The sequence below is a fragment of the Aristolochia californica genome, unplaced genomic scaffold (genome assembly GCF_029961685.1).
Source record: "Aristolochia californica isolate CCGP_79_NKW_82.1479 unplaced genomic scaffold, dmAriCali1.0.hap1 SCAF_2, whole genome shotgun sequence".
NCBI classification, from domain to species: domain Eukaryota; kingdom Viridiplantae; phylum Streptophyta; class Magnoliopsida; order Piperales; family Aristolochiaceae; genus Aristolochia; species Aristolochia californica.
This window is the reverse complement of record NW_027181881.1, coordinates 2,470,545-2,489,410: the sequence shown is the minus strand read 5'-3', so window position 1 is coordinate 2,489,410 and position 18,866 is coordinate 2,470,545. Positions and strand designations below refer to the sequence as shown.

General features: G+C 40.0%; 2 protein-coding genes across 3 annotated transcripts; one reads left to right on the top strand and one right to left on the bottom strand.

Annotated features, from left to right (window-relative positions):
- The first annotated feature begins 1,531 nt into the window (after nt 1–1,531).
- Nucleotides 1,532–2,710, top strand: LOC137956895 (nicotianamine synthase-like). Its single transcript, XM_068804559.1, has one exon. The coding sequence runs from the start codon at nt 1,619–1,621 to the stop codon at nt 2,570–2,572; it is 954 nt and encodes a 317-aa protein (XP_068660660.1). The 5' UTR covers nt 1,532–1,618; the 3' UTR covers nt 2,573–2,710.
- A 6,659-nt stretch (nt 2,711–9,369) lies between these two features.
- LOC137955533 (homeobox protein knotted-1-like 1) lies at nt 9,370–15,802 on the bottom strand. 2 transcript variants are annotated; one of them, XM_068802516.1, is made up of 5 exons: nt 14,852–15,802; nt 14,664–14,774; nt 14,421–14,571; nt 10,258–10,487; nt 9,370–9,719 (listed from the first exon to the last, which is right to left on the bottom strand). In XM_068802516.1, exons 1-5 carry the CDS (start codon nt 15,107–15,109, stop codon nt 9,528–9,530), a joined length of 942 nt encoding a protein of 313 aa, XP_068658617.1. In that variant the 5' UTR covers nt 15,110–15,802; the 3' UTR covers nt 9,370–9,527. The 2 variants fall into 2 exon arrangements, with proteins under 2 accessions (XP_068658617.1, XP_068658618.1); XM_068802517.1 differs by having other exon boundaries at nt 9,636–9,719; nt 10,214–10,487.
- Between the last annotated feature and the right edge of the window lie 3,064 nt (nt 15,803–18,866).

Below are 18,866 nucleotides of genomic sequence, written 5' to 3'. Positions count from 1 at the left end.
GTAAAGAGGGTTGATGTTACATTGGTTTCACATGGGCCATCAAATATTGTAAAAAGAGGAGCACTGAGATCCAGGAGGTGAATTTTTTAAGTCAGGAGAGAGAACCCCATGACGACATGGAATGTCGACATTGCTTGCCTTCTTAGTTCTTTTGGGGGAGCTTTTTCGGAGCCCTTTCTGAGACATCTTACCAATATAATATAGGCAGAGAGGTGCAATGGGGTGGGTGAGCAAAATCGGAAGAAACAAGACAATTTATAAGAGAACTAGGGAAGAGAATGGTAAGGATTTGTCAGAGAAGAAGATGAAACTAGTATGAACCAGCTTAGGCTTATGATCTTTGTCCAAATAAATTATCTGGTATTTCACATCACCTCATACGTTAACGAGCCTTATCTCAGTATATTCGAAGTCAATCACCCATTATGGAAGCTTCAAAATGGAGACAAATCTTCCTTCTCAGGAGTATAATTTAACAAGCAGAGTACAATATGCTAATTCTTTTTCTTCACAAGAGGATAGCAGTGTGAACTCAAAGATGCCATGCCAATGCACACTCCAAATGTTTGAGAAAAAAAAAGGATTTATTTCATGGTCCTGGAGGATTTGAAAATCACATCAGGAATAGAAGCGTAAACTCTACCATTAAAGTCCCAATATGGCGTACCAATCCTGGTTTTTTTTTTGCTTCTGTTATCGAAGCAGAAAGACAGCATATAATTTTTTTATTCTAGTAGTACAAAAATGAATTCTCTAAATCTAAGATTAGGTTTTCAAAGTTGAATGAAAGAGATCTTTCACTTTCAGAAGTGATCCCTTCCCATGGAGGACGTAATTGAGCATGTAAGTTGGAACAGAAGGTTTCAAAACCCAAGTCCATGCATGATTTTCTACTGGCTTGCGTGAAAGATAAGAAAGCTTGCGTGCAAGCTGAGAAAAGCTTGCTGTGTGAACGCATGGGAGGTCGGAGAATCCATCGGAGATCAATACCCATTATTTTATTTCTTCAAATTTACTTGGCTTGGATTACAGAATACTGAACTATCAAACCCTTGATAACATAACTAAATAGGTTTCCGTTTCAGCCCGAGTTCTGCTATCGAATGAAAGGAAAGGTACGTGGCATGCCGCTAGTGAAAGCTACTTTGTTCTGATTATTTCAACAGAAAAAGAAATCGATGTCAAGTGAGAGAGAGAGAGAGAGTAGATATCCAGTTCTGCATAGAACAATATAAGCGAAATCCAATCTAAAGTCTGAAATAACAAGTAAACGCAGTCATTTCTGCATCGAAATGATACGAAAAGAATATTACAGTGAAAGGTTAAATTTATGAAAGAATACACAATCAAATTCCATTTCCTAACCAGAAAAAAAACAGACTTCAAAACGACCAAAGCTGCTACAGTCAGCCATCTCGAATGCTTTTTTAATCAATTTGGTCTCTGCTTTTCTTCCGTTAGGACCCAACCGTTGCTCATAAATAGCTCCCTTTGTGCGCCAATTGAGGGTGGCTCTCTGAATCCCCCAAGGATCACAACATTTTTCAGAGGTCTTCTTTGAGAGGGTGTAGGTCAGAGTTGTTTTGCTTTCTTTTCGTTCTTCTGGTGAAATATCGATATGGGTGTGGAAGAGGAGTTGTTGATCGAGAAAGTGATGGAGCTGTATGACAACATCTCCAGGTTAGAAAGTCTGAAGCCTTGCAAAGATGTCAACATGCTGTTCACAGAGCTGGTCCACGCTTGCATGCCAGAATCTTCAATCGATGTCTCCAAATTGAGCAAAAGGGTGCAAGAAAAGAGGTCCAGACTGATCAGGCTCTGCGGCGAGGCCGAGGGTCTTCTGGAGAGCCATTACTCTTCCATCTTGAGCTCCTATGCAAACCCGCTTGACCATCTCAGTCGCTTCCCTTACTATGATAACTACCTCAAGCTCAGTCTCTTGGAGTTTTCCATACTCAACCGCAATTGCATTCGTGCCCCCAGTCGTGTGGCCTTCGTGGGTTCGGGTCCTCTGCCACTCTCCGCCATTGTTTTGGCCTCCTTTCACCTCAGGAAAACCACCTTCCACAACTATGATATCGACCCTTCCGCCAATTCCAAGGCCGTCCGCCTCGTCTCCTCCGATCCAGACTTATCGAAACGGCTCTTCTTCCATACCACGGATGTCATGGATGTCACCCATGGCCTCAAAGAGTACGAGGTGATCTTCCTGGCAGCTTTGGTGGGCATGGACAGGGAGGAGAAGAACAGGGTGGTGGCTCACCTTGCCAAGTACATGGCTCCCGGAGCCATTCTGATGCTCAGAAGCGCACACGGGGCTCGTGCTTTTCTGTATCCTGTGATCGAACCGAACGATCTTCGTGGGTTCGAGGTTCTCTCTGTGTTTCACCCTACTGATGAGGTGATCAATTCTGTCATCATCGCACGCAAGTGTGAGAATCCCGTTCATGCCCTGGATCCTGGTCTGGGCTCTATCATATTTCCCTGCAAATGCTCCGAGATCCAAGCGTTCAATCCACTCAACCACGGGGCAATAATGGAGGAACTGGCTATAGAGGAGAAACCCTACTGAAGTATCTTCCATGTTAACCCATCCATTGTTCGTTAAAAAATTTATCTGAGAATCTGACTGTGAGGCACCTGCATCATGTCCCCCCTTCGTGTACTGCATCTTAATTTCCCAGAAATAAAAACACCCACTTACTCTTTTTATGTGTGCTTAGTATGATCTCTTTTCCTTCTTGAAAATTCCTTAAACAATCTCCCTTAATCTTCTATCATGGATGCACTCTGATCTTCTGTTATTTTCCAGAACTTCGTATATGAAGGAAAAGCTACTGCTCACGTAACCCTGGTAAACAATCTGCTAAATATAGAATATGCAGCTCGGACTTTGCGGTTGGAACCGAGTTAGGTGAAAACTGTCAACTATGCAAAGATCTAGTCTCTGCTGACAAGCTTCGTCCCTTGGTCACTTTCTTCTTCGAGGGGGTAAGGATCATATTTTTGGATGATTCCTTGTGATTGATGAGTCTCTGGAGATAGAGGCGATAAGGGGATGAAGTAGATAAGCAGTTCTGCCACTGTTTCTGGCAATTAAAGCTGTGATGTAACTTTCTTTTCAAGCTTCCACCAGTCATTTTCGTTGTTCTTATTAGTTATTTCACGTTGAGCCAGAAAGGATGAGCTATGTCATGTTGCATTGTTACAAAGGGTTTGCAGATTCTTGATTTTTTTTCCTTTCTTTGTTATTGGAGCTTAACAAAGTGAGCATAGATTTGGAGCTGGAAACAGATCAAAAAATTGTTATTTTGTTTGCATCTGCTTATTCTCCTCATCTTGGTTTGTCCATTACTGGGAAAAGTGGAAACGTTACACTGCTTGGACAAGAGAGAGGGAGAATCCTAATCTGTTGATTTGGTGGGTGTTGCCAAAGAGAACAAGAATGGCCGGCTTTCTTTGAGTCAGAAATCCTTCATTCAAACTCCGGTTGCTTTCATCTGACACAGAGACAATGCAGTCTACAAATACTGTATCTTGAAGATTGATCATAATGAAGTTAAGAGGAAACGGAATCGTCAGTGAATGATTCAAAGCAAAGAAGCTCTGCAAGAGTGTTCTCCATGGAGTGATACCAGAGGCAAAAGGAAGAAAAAGTTGGTCCAAAATGACTACCAGAAGGAGAAGCTTCATGATTCAGAAGTCAAAATCACTAACACATTCAGGTCCAAAATTTTCTTCTTCAAGTCCCCATAGAACTTACTGGCATTATGTAGAGGATTGCAAACAGCAGCTATAAATCTTCCTAATCATCAACCTCTAGAAGTCAAAACAACTCAAATAAAGCCAAGAGACAAACAACCTTTTGGTTTATGTAACTAATGACCTTTGAATGTTGTAGCTTTTATAACTAATGACCTTTGAATGTATAGCTGCCATTTTTGCAAACTAGACTTGAAGTCCTCCAAGGCTTCTGTACTCAACCAACAACTTGAGGAGAAGAATCAGAGGCATCTTTCTTTTAATCTATAACTGTAAGTTTAGGTTGTTGTAAGAAGTGTTCCTTATAACAATTGACCAATATGTCCACAATCTATCAATTTAAACGGGTGATTTGTAGTTTTTCTTTTCAAACTGTTTTTCTATAAAAAAAAATTACAAGGAGTTGAATCAACCAAAAATCACTACAAGGAAATTTCTGGCATTCCTAGTGAGGCTCATAGATCCTTCCATTTCTCCTCCTCAAGACCATATCTCTCTCTAATCTAGGTCTCTTCATGTTCCCTTCTTTAGAAGGAATAAAGAAAGAGAATCAAGACAAGAAAAGCAACATCATAAAAAATGGTATCCCATGGAACATTGAAGCTCATTAATGTCTATTGAATCTGCGAGTACATGTTGAGGAAGGAAAGTAGATCGTGCCGAAGACACAATTTGGTCAAAGGCACTGAAGAAGAAATTTTCAAAAATAAAAGACGACTAAATTCCAATTTTAAGAGAATAAAAAAAACGAAAAGATCTTTGAAGGAGGAGAAGGCTCCTAGTTTCTCTCTTTCGGTTGGGAAATGTACCCACTATTGACCCAAAAGATTAAAGATCTCTTAGAAGCTACTATCTCTTTTGAGTCGTTAAATAATGGGGAAGAAGATAAGGTCCTACAAGCCGGGCAAAGTGTGAGTTCTTGGTTTCATGATCCTCAACAACGAAGATTGAGTCCATACAAATGGTGGATGGATCGAAGAATACTACAAAAGTTCAAAGACAAAGAATGGTTGAATTGGAGTACAACACAACATGTCTCAGATGAGTGGTTCTGCTGATGAAGAAGAGAACTAAACTTAAGAGAATCCTCTGGCACATCTAGAAGAATAAACTCCTCCCATGTCCACAAAAGTAGTAGTATGAAAAATCACTTCCTTAAATAAAAGGGGTGATGAAAGTAAATACAAATCTCCTTATCCTATATGGATGGATAAAGTGCATACCATTAGAGGTCAAATTTCCTAAGTTGCTTCTTTCTAAAAGAAGTCCTCATGACAATGGAAGAGTTGTCGTCAATAAAAAAATTCATGACTCAATGCAGGGAGTTCTCTGTCTCCAAAGACATTTAAATCTGAAATTTTGGCACAAATATGTTATAACATCATGTTGCTAAAGTTAGAGAAAAGAAAAAGTAAAAAACAAGAAAGGCTAGAGGTTACAAAACCTAACAAAAAAGTGGGAATTCTATGCACTTGATGTTATCCAAACAATTTCCAAGAAAGGAGAAGGTTCAAGAAAAAAAGAAGTCCAAAATAAAAATTGTCAAGCTCTTCCTCAGTAGCTCAGTAGTAGAGCAGACAACTATTAACTGATTGGTCATATGTTCAAATCCTACTTGTCTTTCTCCCGTGTTTCTAAACTAGTAGAATCATCAAAAGTGGGGAATTAATTGTTGAAAATGTCTTCCCCACTCTAAAGGAGTGCCAAAAAAGATAATACTCGTTTAATATAAGTGAAATAGAAACTTTATTCTATCAACTTCTTAAATGAGGAAAAATAAAACTTAGTCCAAAAATCGGAGGAAGTTGGAAAGACAAATAACCTGTAGTATTATCTTTACCATCAATCCACTTCTCGCAATATAAAATATTGTTTCGTCTTCAAGGACTTGGTAGAAGAAATAATAAAAGAAGGTATAATCAAGACTTGAGTGAAACAAGCATACATGACTGCAAACATATTCATCATACAGTTTACGGAGCTTCAATTAGTCCAAGTGCCAATATTGGAAAATTTTACAAATACCAAAGTGGACTTTAGAATGATCTTGGAAAAATCGTCACCTTCTTGATGTGGTCAGAACCCTTTTACTTGAATCATCTGTTCCTTCTCGTTTTTGGTGTGAAGTACTTTCTACTTTGGTTCATTTGATCAATCACTTACCTTTTTTCCTACATTACTTCATGTTTCTCCCTTCTTTAAGTTGTTTGGCTATTCTCCTTTATATTCTGATCTTCGGACATTTGGTTGTGTTTATTTTATGCATCTCCCTGCTCATGAAAGACATAAACTTATATCCCAGTCAGTTAAGTGTGTTTTTCTTGGTTATGCTATACCTCAAAAGGGTAATGTTTATTATCATCCACATGTTCATTGTATACATGTTTCTCGGAATGTGGTTTTATTTGAAAATCAATATTTTTTTCCACTTCATGTTGAACTGCCATCTGCATCTTTATCTCTTCTACCTTGCTTTGATAATTCTCTGACAATTGTGGAAAGGTTCAAACCTGGTTTTGTATATGGAAGACGTAGTGGACATGAGTCTGGCTCCACTTCCTCTGTGCCCCCTCACAATCTTGTCCTGACGCTTGATCGAACTCTTGCTCCAGCTTCCACTGCTCTTCGTCGGTCTACTCGCCCTTCTAGGCCTCCTCATTGGTATGGTTTCTCCTCCACCATTTCTCTTGTGGCTACTTTATCCTCTATTTTCATTCCCACTTGTTACAAACATGCCATGTCACATGAGTGTTGGCAGAATGCAATGCAAATAGAACTTCGAGCACTTGAGGAGAATCACACTTGGGATATTATTCCTTGCCCTCCTACAATTAAGCCTCTTGGGAGTAAATGAGTTTTTTCTGTAAAACTTCGCTCTGATAGCTCTTTGGATCGGTACAAAGCTCACCTAGTAGCTCTGGGCAACAAACAGGAATATGGGATTGATTATAAGGAGACATTTGCGTCGGTTGCCAAGATGACCACGGTCCGTACTATATTTGCGATTACAGCCTGTCAGTCCTGGCCGCTGCATCAGATGGATGTGAAGAATGCATTTCTCCACGGTGACCTTCGGGAAGATGTATATATGAAGCTCCCCTCAGGTATGACTACCTCTTCTCCTTATCAGGTTTCCAAGTTTCGTTGTCCTCTGTATGGGCTTAACCAAGCCCCCCAGGCTTGGTTTGAGAAATTTCGTGGCACCCTTATTCTCCACAGGTTTACACAGAGTCAGTATGATTCATCTTTATTCTATCATAAGTCTGTTGCGGGCATAGTCATTTTCTTGGTTTATATGGATAACATCATTATTACTGGTACTAACTCTAGATTGATTACCAAGCTGTAGTAGGTGTTACATGCCACTTTCCATATGAAAGATCTTGGCCAGCTCACATACTTCTTTGGACTGGAAGTCCATCATCGGGCCAATGGTATTTTCTTAAACCAGCATAAGTATATTCAAGATATTATTACGTTGGTTGGTTTGGAGGACACTTCTTCTGTTGATACTACTATGGAAATAAATGTCAAATACAGGAAAGATGAAGGGGACCTCTAGATGACCCTACTCTCTATCGGCGCCTGGTTGAAAGTCTCATCTACTTGATCATTGCTCGGCTTGACATCTCCTATGTCGTTCATCAAGTCAGTCAGTTTATGTCCTCTCCTCGTCATCTCCATATTGCTGCAGTTCGACGCATCATCCACTATCTTCGAGGTTCTCTTACTTGTGGGTTATTCTTTCCTTCAGGTTCCTCTCTTCAACTTATTGCTTATAGTGATTCTGATTGGGTTGGGTGTCCGGATACACGTCGCTCTACTACGGGTTGGTGTATGTTTTTAGGTTATGCCTTAATTTCTTGGAGATGTAAGAAACAAAATCGTGTTTCTAAATCCTCTACTGAAGTTGAGTATCGTGCCATGTCTACTGCTTATTCTGAGATTGTATGGCTACACGGTCTTCTTATGGAACTTGAGTTCCCTCAGATTACTTCTACCTCTCTTCATGCTGATAACACTAGTGCCATTTAGATTACCACCAGCCCTGTTTTTCATGAACGGACCATGCACATTGAGGTTGATTGTCATTTTATCCACGATACCTTGCATAGTCGGGTGATATCTCTTCCTTGCATTTCTTCAGATCTCCAAGTGGCCGATGTCTTCACCAAAGCAATGACTCGGCAGCGACATCAATTTTTGGTTGGCAAATGGTTGTTGGTTGACTTACCAACATCAATTTGAAGGGGGATGCTATCGTATATAAGGGCATTATTGTAATTTTTGTCTTAAACTTCTATATCTATGTATCGAACAGAAAATCAGGTATCAAAAATAAAATTCAATCTCTTGGTCTTAGAGAAATTGATTAACACAAGTAGGTTAGCTCAATTTTGTCACTAATACTGGGGAAGAAATTTGGTTTCATCCAGACTAGCTAAAAGTTGAGCAATCGAAGGTGGTAAGGCCTAAAGAGAGAAAAGTTCACGGCTGAAATTCATCATGGAAACAAAAATGCCAAAATCCTTTGCAATGAAGCTAAGGGGAATCAATGAAAAGAAAAATAATAATAAAGAACAAGAGAAAAGGGAATAAAAATTGAAATCCAACCAAATTATGCCTTGTGCAGGAGTCTCCAGTACCTTGTGCTCTCAATTCAATCAAGGATCTAGAAGAATACAAAGTTTAACCTTCTTTGTTGCCTTTGGGAGGGCTAATCATAGTCCCACATAAGATTTTTTTGTAGAAATTGCCCTAGTCTTCAATCAATAAATAAAGAGCTTCTCAAAACCTTGTATTCATTCAATTCAATCGAGAACACTCTCTTTCTACCACTTCTTTTTTTTGTGTTTTTTTTTTAAATTAATGTTCAAACATCTTCAACTTCAACAAGAATTTTCAATCAAAAGTCTTGGTGATTTTGATTTCCCACTTGATCTCCAAGTTTACAAAACTTCTAATGGTTGAATTATTCACCAATACATAGATGGACCTTTACAATATGCCACTCCTACTCAACCTGGCATCAATTATGTTGTAAAAGTTGTAGAAGGCACTCTTACTTCAGAAATGGCAATCAACAAGTCTCCCAACGAAAAAAAGCCTTGATGGGTATGCGATATATTTTATTATAACTGATTTCTTGTTTCGTTAAGAAGCAACGATCTTTCACTTCAATTCCAAAGCCAAGTATCAGGCCTTAATTAGCTGCCACATGTGATGAAGCTAGAGGACTCGGTCGAAGAAAACGAACAATTAAATCAACTGCCCATGCCAATTCGTAAAAAGTGCAGCTCAAACAGTTTAACTGCAGTTGCTATCTGGCCCGAGTCTGTAGTGGCTAAAACGCCTTTCCATCATTCCAGCGAATGGACACTGATAGAGACCACACGAGCAGGCTGTGCTATACAGAGAGGTCTCGTCTGCATCGTCAATAGCCAGTCCGGAGCAACTTCACGTTTCAGATTAGCCGAGTGTCGCTTTCTTGCATGGCTTCGCTCTTTTCTACTACCACTCTTTCACGTGGAGCAAGATTTTCCACTCTAATCGTGTTGCTTCAGAGAGCTTCCGGCTTCGCATCTCCAGTTAAACTCATCCTCCATATGAATTCAACATGCTTCTACGAAATTGAAATTGCCAGTCCAGTACAAAAATAATTATTACAAGGCATGTACATACGAGTGTAATAGGCACCTCTTCAGAAAGTTGAAAATAATAAGTTTAAAAATATAAGATAGAGACTGCTCTCCTTGTTTACTTCTTCATGGCTCATTTGTTCCATTGTCACAATACAATGGCGATGATGGTCCTCCACGCCCGCTCACACCTTCCATAAGAGCGAATCTCATGTCTTCTGATGGTTTCCAGTGCCTCTTTCTCTGATTAATGAACCAATTGCTTATCTGCTTCTGATCCAGCCCTGTTGTCTCTGCCAGCTTCGCCTTCTCGTCATCCTGCATTCCGAACCCTAATTTAATATCTAAGAACAAGACTAGTAGAAATTTAATATCAAATAAACCTAATTAGCTTAAAGCACGTTGAAACATTGACAAACGTTTGCTTCACAAGTTTTCATTTGTACTAACGTTATCTTACATTTGGAAGTCACCAATTCCATTCAATTAGGATTTATATTGGCCATAGCCATTCATAACCTAAAAGCTGCTAGAAAACAGCAAGATATTTCTTATCCTGTCCAAGGGTGAAACAGATAGATTCAGAATGTACCTCACTAGATCAAAGTGCACCACCACATGAATGCAATATCAGACAACACCAACAAGGCACTAAACTAATAAACATCAGGTGACTGTATTCAGATCACATGCTTCGATCAGTATGAAGAATAGATGATGCTAAATGCGAGCATGTTGTTCTGAGCATATGATTGCTTACCAACAGAAAATTCCTATGAAGGTGTCACTAAATGAAAGAAGGGATGTTCCACCTTTATTGGAGTTTCACAAAGCACAAGCTATCTTACAGCATTACCGTGGGGTAAGGCCATCTGTAATGAGTATTCCACCAGTTCTGCAAGGTCACTCTAGCATCACTTGGCAGCTTTCCTTTCTTCCTCCTCTTCAAAAACTCCTTCCGTAGACTGCTCAAGTAACCACTGTATTTACACATCAGCATTTCTTTCAGCTCTTGATCACCTGTGGAGGTGCCAAGTTCATTCCCATCAGAGCTCAGTTCATCTCCAGACGATCCAGCAGCTTCATCTGAACAACACAACCTCACAAATGACCACTTGTTAGACAGGAAATATCCACTTCTTCTACAACATTCATCCATCACAGAGATGAAATAGATAATGTATCATGAACTAATGCATAAACTACTAGGAAAATTACAAGACAACCATGAAGTAGACAACAACATTCTACGGCACAGTTACCTGGAAAATTACAACACAATTAGACTTATATTCATTGCATCAACCACTTCCTCTGTTCATGGCAACCATATCAAAAGATTTCATCATAATAGATCTAGAACATATGGTACTTAATGCACAGTCAGAAAAATGTTGCCAAAAACATGGGATATAATGTTCTCCTGTCACTACAGAGATGGACAATGGATTGAGATATCATATTATCCATTTATAATACAATTTCAGAGAGTTTGATGAGTATTCCAATCAGCTGGCAGCTACTGCCCTGTACTAAAAAACCTATATACCTCCACAACTGTATACCTCCAGTAGAGTTATCATAAAAACAAATGATTTATTGGCCAAACAATTGTTGAGTGCATTCAAGCATCAATAACCACTCCAGTACTAGTCAAGTACCAGCTGAGTGAAACAATGAAATGAACACCTTAAGGCAGATGAAACACGGATAAGCAGCAAGTATCTTTCAAATTTAATCCTATATCACATATCATGATTGGCTCCACTAAAAATACAAAACTTGGAGTCACCAAAAAAGAAAACACCAAACCCGGATACTAAATAAAATAACTTGAAATCAACTGTTCAGTTTATGCTATCAATTAGTTCATGCTACTTGATAGTTAACATAAAGCAGCATAACAGAGACAACTAGATGAAGAAATAACAAGATAAATTCTCTCCAATTTGGACTTTAGAAAAGGATAAGTGCGCACATTAATCAAAATCCTCAGCAAGTTTAAACTAACTGAGCATGTGAACCATTGAACAAATTGAAAGTGCATCAACTCCAGTTTGTAAGTAGCAAGATGAAGACAGATGGATTTGTTGTTAGTCATCGGAATTAAATTCACAAAAGGATAGATAACACCATTCTTAGTAGGTTGTAAAACGCAATATGAATCTTAACTTAGTTATAAAAGATCTGCAAACAATAAACCATGACTTGATGAATTATGATGTTTCCTATCATTGGATAGAAAATCAATCATCCAAATTAAACCTAACTATTCAACCAACAAACTTGCTCACCTCAATATGCAAGAAGTAATTTTTTTTTGTTTGTTTTTTAAATGGCAAAATCATCCAAATTAATTCTAACTGTTCGACCAAAAAAAACTTAATCACTTCAAATATATGCAAGGAATAACATTTTTTTTTTCAAATGGCACAAGGAGAAGGTTGAATGACTGTTTTCACAAGCACTTAATATTACCAAAAGTGTTTGCTATGAAAATGATATTTGATCAAAGATGTCTGCAATGAAAATGAGCAGTGAGGGTCCTCACTAATCACACTCTGTTATGGTCTTGGGGTTAAGTACTTATGTCTTCCGCTCCTAACAGGTCGGTCTTTTGGGTACTATTGGCTAGGTGTTTAACATTTGGTATCAAAGCAGGCGCTATGTCACGAGTTCGACTCCCCGCATGCGCGGGCGACGGCAATCCCCAAACCTGGCAATCGTAAGGGATTATGGGATCTTGACCCAACGCTCGTCGCTGTGTTAATGCCGCCGTGGGTGTCGGCTCAGGAGGGCGGGGTGTGCTGTTATGGTCTTGAAGTTAAGTACCTATGCCTTCTACTCCTAACAGGCCGGTCTTTTAGGTAGCATTGGCTTAATGTTTAACACACTCAGATTGGAAAGGAAACCATTGATACCCTCGAAATTGCAACCTGATAAAATAGCACCAAGACACTATCATACCGATGAAGACACATTGATGAACTAAACATACACTAAAATACTGAATTACATCCCTCCCCACCCTTTCTTCCCGCAAGAGTCATGTTATTCTGTTAAGTAAATGTATGAACAACTTCACGTGTTATTAGAATTGATTCAAAGTCAGACAGTTATTCGACATGTTCAAATGCTGGGGTATGTATTAAAACTTCTATTACAAATTTTAAAGGAGATATTTGTTGAGTAATTTGGGTGTACTTATTACACATAGTATTTGAAGGAGTGTCATCTTCATTAAACTAATTTTTATACTTTTCATTCTTAAGACAGCTATCAACTGTTGCATAAGTGTCTATATTTTGTTCCACTCTACACCAAGTATCTTTTGTCAAGATCTCAACTGAGAAACATTGCAAACAGGGAGCACAGGAGAACTAGGCATTGAACAAGAGATACGTAACTCTGGCTGGTCTTTCTACACTCATATGATACCAGAAATCCCAATCAGTTCTTACCACTGTACAGGATCCTCAACAACAAATGAGTTGCTCTCTTTATCTATTGCAATGATGGTAAAATAAATCTCTCTGAAGTTCAGGTGCAAAGAGGCTTGCCCCTTCATGAAATCATTCACTACACTTTCCTTTTTCTATTTGTACAATCTGTGTTAGATCATATATTCATTTGTCATCTTAATCTACTGTTCAATTTGTTCATAATTACCATGGAGGTGGTTCAGGATTATGGAGCACCGCAACGATGTCATGTTCTTCAACCATAAGTCTGATTTTTTTAAGTGTTTCTAAATCAGTCAACCAATAACTAAGCTATCAATGGCTTACCAAGAATCTAAGTTGTCCTAACATGAAGATCTACTGATATCTGATTCAAGAAAAAGGGTGTAATCCCTTGACATTTGAATTGTCATAAATACATTCTATCTACAAGCACATTCATAGAATGGCTTTCAACCTTTACCAACATAACTTTTCCCGTTTCTCAGCTTGAAAAAAGAAACTACTTTCTGGTTTTCTTAGATACAAAATAAATAAATAAATAAACACTAGGTGTTCGTCCCCAAAAGCTCATTAGTAGTTTAGTTTAAAGACTGAGAGAGCAGACTTGCTACCACTACTGTACATCTTCTACCCATGAGAAGCAAAAAACAGCAAGTGTGGAAGAGAAGGGTTTTTCTTTCCCTTTTTCTTAAAAGGAAAACGGAAGTAGGTAGCAAAATTATGTGCAGCCCATTTATTCTGACGAATGACATGACTAGCACTGTGACACATGAGACGTGAACAATGCAGAAGATCAACTTCTCTTGATAGGCTAATATATTCTAGTTCTAACACAAATATCCTACCAGCAAACAAGTAAGAAAGGAGCGGGACTATGTGCAATGAAGAAACCTCAAACAAGAAGAAGGTTACTTGTGTCACTTTCTTACTCTTCATTTCCCATCCCAAAGAAGACCGAGAGAGAGTAAGAGATAGTAACAAAACCAAACGGCAAAAAGTCAAGGGAAGACTCGCTTTACTGTAATCACATGTGGCACCAAACACATTGACCTCGTCCCTTGCACCAATAAGAAAATTCGAAAATTCGAAAATTCAAACAAGATTTGAGGTTTTTCTTTTGAATAGCAAAGAAGATATTAAACAACGACAATCAAGATGCACATACCAGAGAAGTTCTAGAACTTATTAAAGAAAAGGCACGTTTCATAAAAAAAAAAAAAAAAAAAAAAAAATGTTTCTGTTTCAACATTCCAAATAAGTGTCATTTCCAGCTAGGTAGGCAAATACTGCTTACCTACTGCTGGCATACCAACACGAATCTTGTGAATAACAAGAAAAAAATGATAGATTCCATTTTAAGCACAAGCAACCCGCAAAGTCTAGGGTCACAACAAATGTTCGCAGAAAGCAGCCAATCACGAACAGAAAGATTAACCGGATGCAGATATCAAAGATAGTCTTAAAAGTTTCAACAAACGAGAGGTATTGGAAACTTAATCATGGACATCGATAGCCACCAACATGGCTAGTTAAGTAGGAAACAGGAAAACGTCACCCTGCTGTTCAGTGCCGGTGGTTGTCGACGGTGAGGCTACTTTGCAAAGATTGCTCAGTTGCGTCTCGATATTGCGAAGGAAAACCCTCGCCTCATCGAACGGTTTAGAGAGCTCTTCCTTGTATTTGAGAAGCACTTCACAGTAAGAATCCTGCAAAAAGAAGGATGTTTAGTAATTTACAGCTGCACACGAGTAGTGCTAAATAAAATGAAATAAAATAATCGCGAGTGTCATGCAACAACCATGAACTCGTCGAGCTCCGGATCCGCTCCGATTTCTCCGGAAACACGAATAGGATGTCCTTCACGCTCAATTTCTTCCAGAAGGGACGCCATCTCAGGTGCAGCTCCGACCTGCAAACTGAAAAAGTGTAACTTACACATCGGCCGGAAATAGTAGAAAGCAAAAAGAACATGATTCAGCGGGCAACCTTTTGACATTCAAGATAAGCCGCTACTAGTCTCCGATAGCTGGGATGATTCGCGATCTGAGCTTTTATTAGGTCAGACATCTCAGATCCGTAAAATTCACTGTCGCTTGGTCCTTGTTGTTGGCCAGTCTTATTTCGAAATTCTTCAAACCGGAAAAGAGTTTCGTCATGGCCATTAAATTCAGTAGAATGACCTAAATTTCGGGCGATTTCATCTGAGGGAGGACTGGCAGGAGCAACACTGTAAATGTCCTCCATTATTTACCACATTCAAACTAACGAAAAGTATAGAAACAGAACCAGAAGTCGAACTGCCCAAATCACTCCAGATAGGTCTAGATCGTTAGAAACATAGGCTCCAAAGTTTTCCACACTCTCAGAAGCTCCAAAGCGAATACCGTTGAACAAAGCGCGAACTCTTCGTCCTTGATTATCACCAAGCAAAAAGAAAAATTTGCACCAGACTTTCAAAACCTTTAAACACGAAATCCTCCAAAGGCAAGCAAGAGAGCTTCTTCCCCAGCTACCAAGAGGAAACTTCTCCAGCACTTCGCATGGCAGACTCGAGTGAGAAATGGGAATCCGCTATAGAAAAAATGTATACACATCTTTTTCACTTCCTCGAGCCTCAAATTACGATACAAACCCTAAAAACAAAATTTCTTGCTACCTGAAAAGGACACAAATAGGGAAACATCCTCAACCCGATCAAAAAAAGCCACTTTCCACGGCACCTGCATGACGGAACGCGATCACACAACCCAAATAACGACGCGCACGGTTCCTCCAACTCCTGCTCGGCGAAGCAAAAGACTTTACGAACAAAGTCACCGTCCCCTACCTCGGCGTTTGAATTGAATTCTCCTTCTAGAGAGGAGGGCCGCACAAATTAGACTTAAGTAGTCCAGGAATGTCGAGAAAGAGCTACAAGTTCCAAAATGCAGAACCTCAGTTCTCTGCAACAGTGGTGATTTTCCCACGCCGCCCGTATTTATAGCTTTTGCTCTACAGCAACGATGACTTGACATGTCCACACGTGTCCCTTGACAACTGGATTCACTTTTTGAGTGGTTCCTGTAGAACGTGATTTGTGCTCGAGTCGAGCGAAAGGGTTTAGTACGACGGTACGTCACGTCAGTGCTGTCTCTTAACAGCGATCGACTGGACAAGAGAGCCGATAACGGAGAGACAGACTGAGATAGAGAAAACTGTTAAATTAAGACAGCTTTAGGCCTTTACGGGGAAGAAACGATGCTTTTAAATTTGTTTTAAACTCCGTCGCTGCTTTGTTGGAGCTAGACTTTGTGGGTAACGGAGGTGAGGCTCGGGGTTCTCAGAAGGTTACAGAGTAGTTCAGAGACTGGGAGGGAAGGAGATAGAGGAAAACCTGGGTTGTTTCCACTTCCATACATTGCATCTACTTTCGTGTGAATATTTCTGCCATCTGTAGGAGCTCTGGCTGCGATCTGCGACCTGTGACAACACGGACAGAGACGACCCGTACCAGGGGAGTTAACTGCAGCGATTATAGAATATCTCAGTCTTTTAGTTTTTTTTCTTCTTTTGCCATCGATGAATGGACTAGCTTTAGATGTGAAACGTGGGGAGACTCGGGGGATGTGAAATGAGATGAGAACGAAAAGAAACAGAAAATGATAGTTCCAGCAGGTGTCCCGGCCCTCAACTCAGGCCGCTCACCGTCGCCCTCTGAAGTATGTGCACGTTCAAAAACTTGTCGCCTATGGAATATTGATCGTCAAGTTGCAGGTATCCTAGCCCCATCTTTCCCCCCCATGAAACTCTTGTAAGCTGCAGATCTCCATAGTCTTTTCTGGTTATACGAGCCCATCCGTCGTATTATTGTCTGAATCATTAACTCGACCTCCCCTACAAAGCCACAGTATTCATCGTTTCTGGGTTTTTGAGTTTTGACTCCTACAAATGCTGGTAGAAAATACAATGGAAGAACCAAAACGGATGATTCAAAATCAGCATCGGAAAGCATGATCAGCTGTATAACTTTGAACAGTCGTCTTTTTTAACTGGTTTTCACGCTTTTCCTTGTTTTGCCTTTTATGGCCCTCTGCCTCCTATTAAAAAATAGGAATTATTATAATTCCACTCTTAATGATTTTGCGCGGAAGAAAAGGACAGGTTATTAATCAATTCTCTGTCTTGGTTAATGAAGATCAATATTGGATTCAATATTGGATTCAGATTGCGAGGGACGATAGAGGTAATTAGTAATCGAAGTAGACGGTAATATTATTCTACGTTCCAATATTTTACAACCATCTTTGATTTTGCTTCCACCGTAAAATTTCGACGACAACAGTGTGATGGGACTGGTGCGACACATGTATGATCAGTAGCATAGTATGAACAGGAACGAATTGACTGACGGGTCCTTGATCTGCGATAACCAACAGTAGCATGGAGAGCAGATGCTTTTGTTTCCTCTCTGTTAAAATGGGTCGTTTCTCTTTCCAGCCTCGTCTCTCTCTTTGCACAGACGCGACTTAACCCAGGCAATCGGTTCTTTTGCCATTGATAAAGCTACGACAGGACAACGGAATTTTTCTGGAACCTCCTGGGTCGATCTCCGTTTTTCTGTATCCGCAAGCAGGGGTAGTGAGATCCGATCCAATGTACGGGTGGACAGACTTTGACGAGCAGAGGGAGCGAGGGGTTTGCCGGGGAGTTTGTTTTTCGTCTTGGAGGTGATGATCAGGATCCTGTAATCCTCTTCGCCTCATGAGGTTGGATGAGATGAGTGGAGAACTGGAGCACAGAGAAGGTCGGAGGATCCGGACTTCGGTACACTTATCCGAGCACTCTCGCAAGACTTCAACGTCGACGTTCCGATTCTTCTTTTTTCGGCGTCGCGAGTCTTAACCCAGCAAGGAAACACGAATAAGACTATAGATGACGTTGACACTTCTCTCTGCACTGAACGGATCTATAGTTTTCAACCTATGTCGACTTCTTTTTGAATGATATGAAGTTCATGATGTTGGAAATGACGAGTTTTTTTTTTTAAAAAAAAAGTGACCATAATAATTATTCTGAAATATCTACAATGAGGATCACAAATTAAAAACAGAAGTAATTGAAATAAACTTAGTAAAAAATAATCAACTACTAACCCATCACTAACAACTCTTAAACTCATGGGTTACTCCTAAAGAAGTGGTAAAACATAACAAAATAAAACCTTAATACCCTCCCTTGAATTGAATATTATTCATACAATCAGTTTAAAGTAAATATCGAACAGGCTCCAAGTAAATCAGGCAGTTTCAACTAGTTCTTCACTATGGGGGGTGTTAGTCAACTTGATACAAGAGATGAATTTCAGCCACATTATTTAGTTCATCTCCTCACGTCGTTAGTGGAGCACTAGGGTTCAAGTCATGTAGATGAATAAGATGAATCCAAAAATTATCATCACGGTTTAATTTCGGGAATCTGGTTTCTGCACTATTTTGTGAATCAACCACATGAAGTGGCCGCCACGCTTCGAACCCTCTGGTCTTCGCTCTCTCAATCTCGCTTCTTCCTTCTCCCTCACGACCTCCCTTTTGCTTTTCCCTCCCTCTTCTCCCTCACCAGCGCTGAATAGAACCCCTCTTCCTTCGTTCTGCTCCCATCGCCCGATGCCGTCACTGTCCCTACAATCGCCGCCGCCCCTAATCCCTCCCCCCACCCATCGCCTTCTCTACCACCCATCGTTGTCGTCGTCGACGCCCGTAGCCTAGCCCTCGCCTTGTCGTAGCCCAGCCAGCAGCCGCTTCGAACCCTCTCTCGTTGTTCGTCACCCCCCTACCACAGTCGGCCACAACTCTCACCGGTACCCCCTCTCTCTGAATACCTAAGTTGAGGGGGAAAATTATTTTCCCCCCTCGACACCCCGTCCTACACAGCGTGCGAACCCGCACATGCGGTTTTTTAAAAAAACAAAAAACTTGCAAATCCTATTCTCAATCGTTGCTTTTCCTTCGAACGATGCAATTTC

Excerpts from the sequence above, each read along its gene's own strand:
- LOC137956895 (XM_068804559.1), top strand. The coding sequence starts at position 1,619 with ATGGGTGTGGAAGAGGAGTTGTTGATCGAGAAAGTGATGGAGCTGTAT.
- LOC137955533 (XM_068802516.1), bottom strand. The coding sequence starts at position 15,109 with ATGGAGGACATTTACAGTGTTGCTCCTGCCAGTCCTCCCTCAGATGAA. Across the intron at positions 14,775-14,851 it reads CTTATCTTGAATGTCAAAAG|GTCGGAGCTGCACCTGAGAT; the intron begins GTTGCCCGCTGA and ends TTCAGTTTGCAG. Across the intron at positions 10,488-14,420 it reads CACCGGCACTGAACAGCAGG|ATGAAGCTGCTGGATCGTCT; the intron begins GTGACGTTTTCC and ends TGTGTTGTTCAG.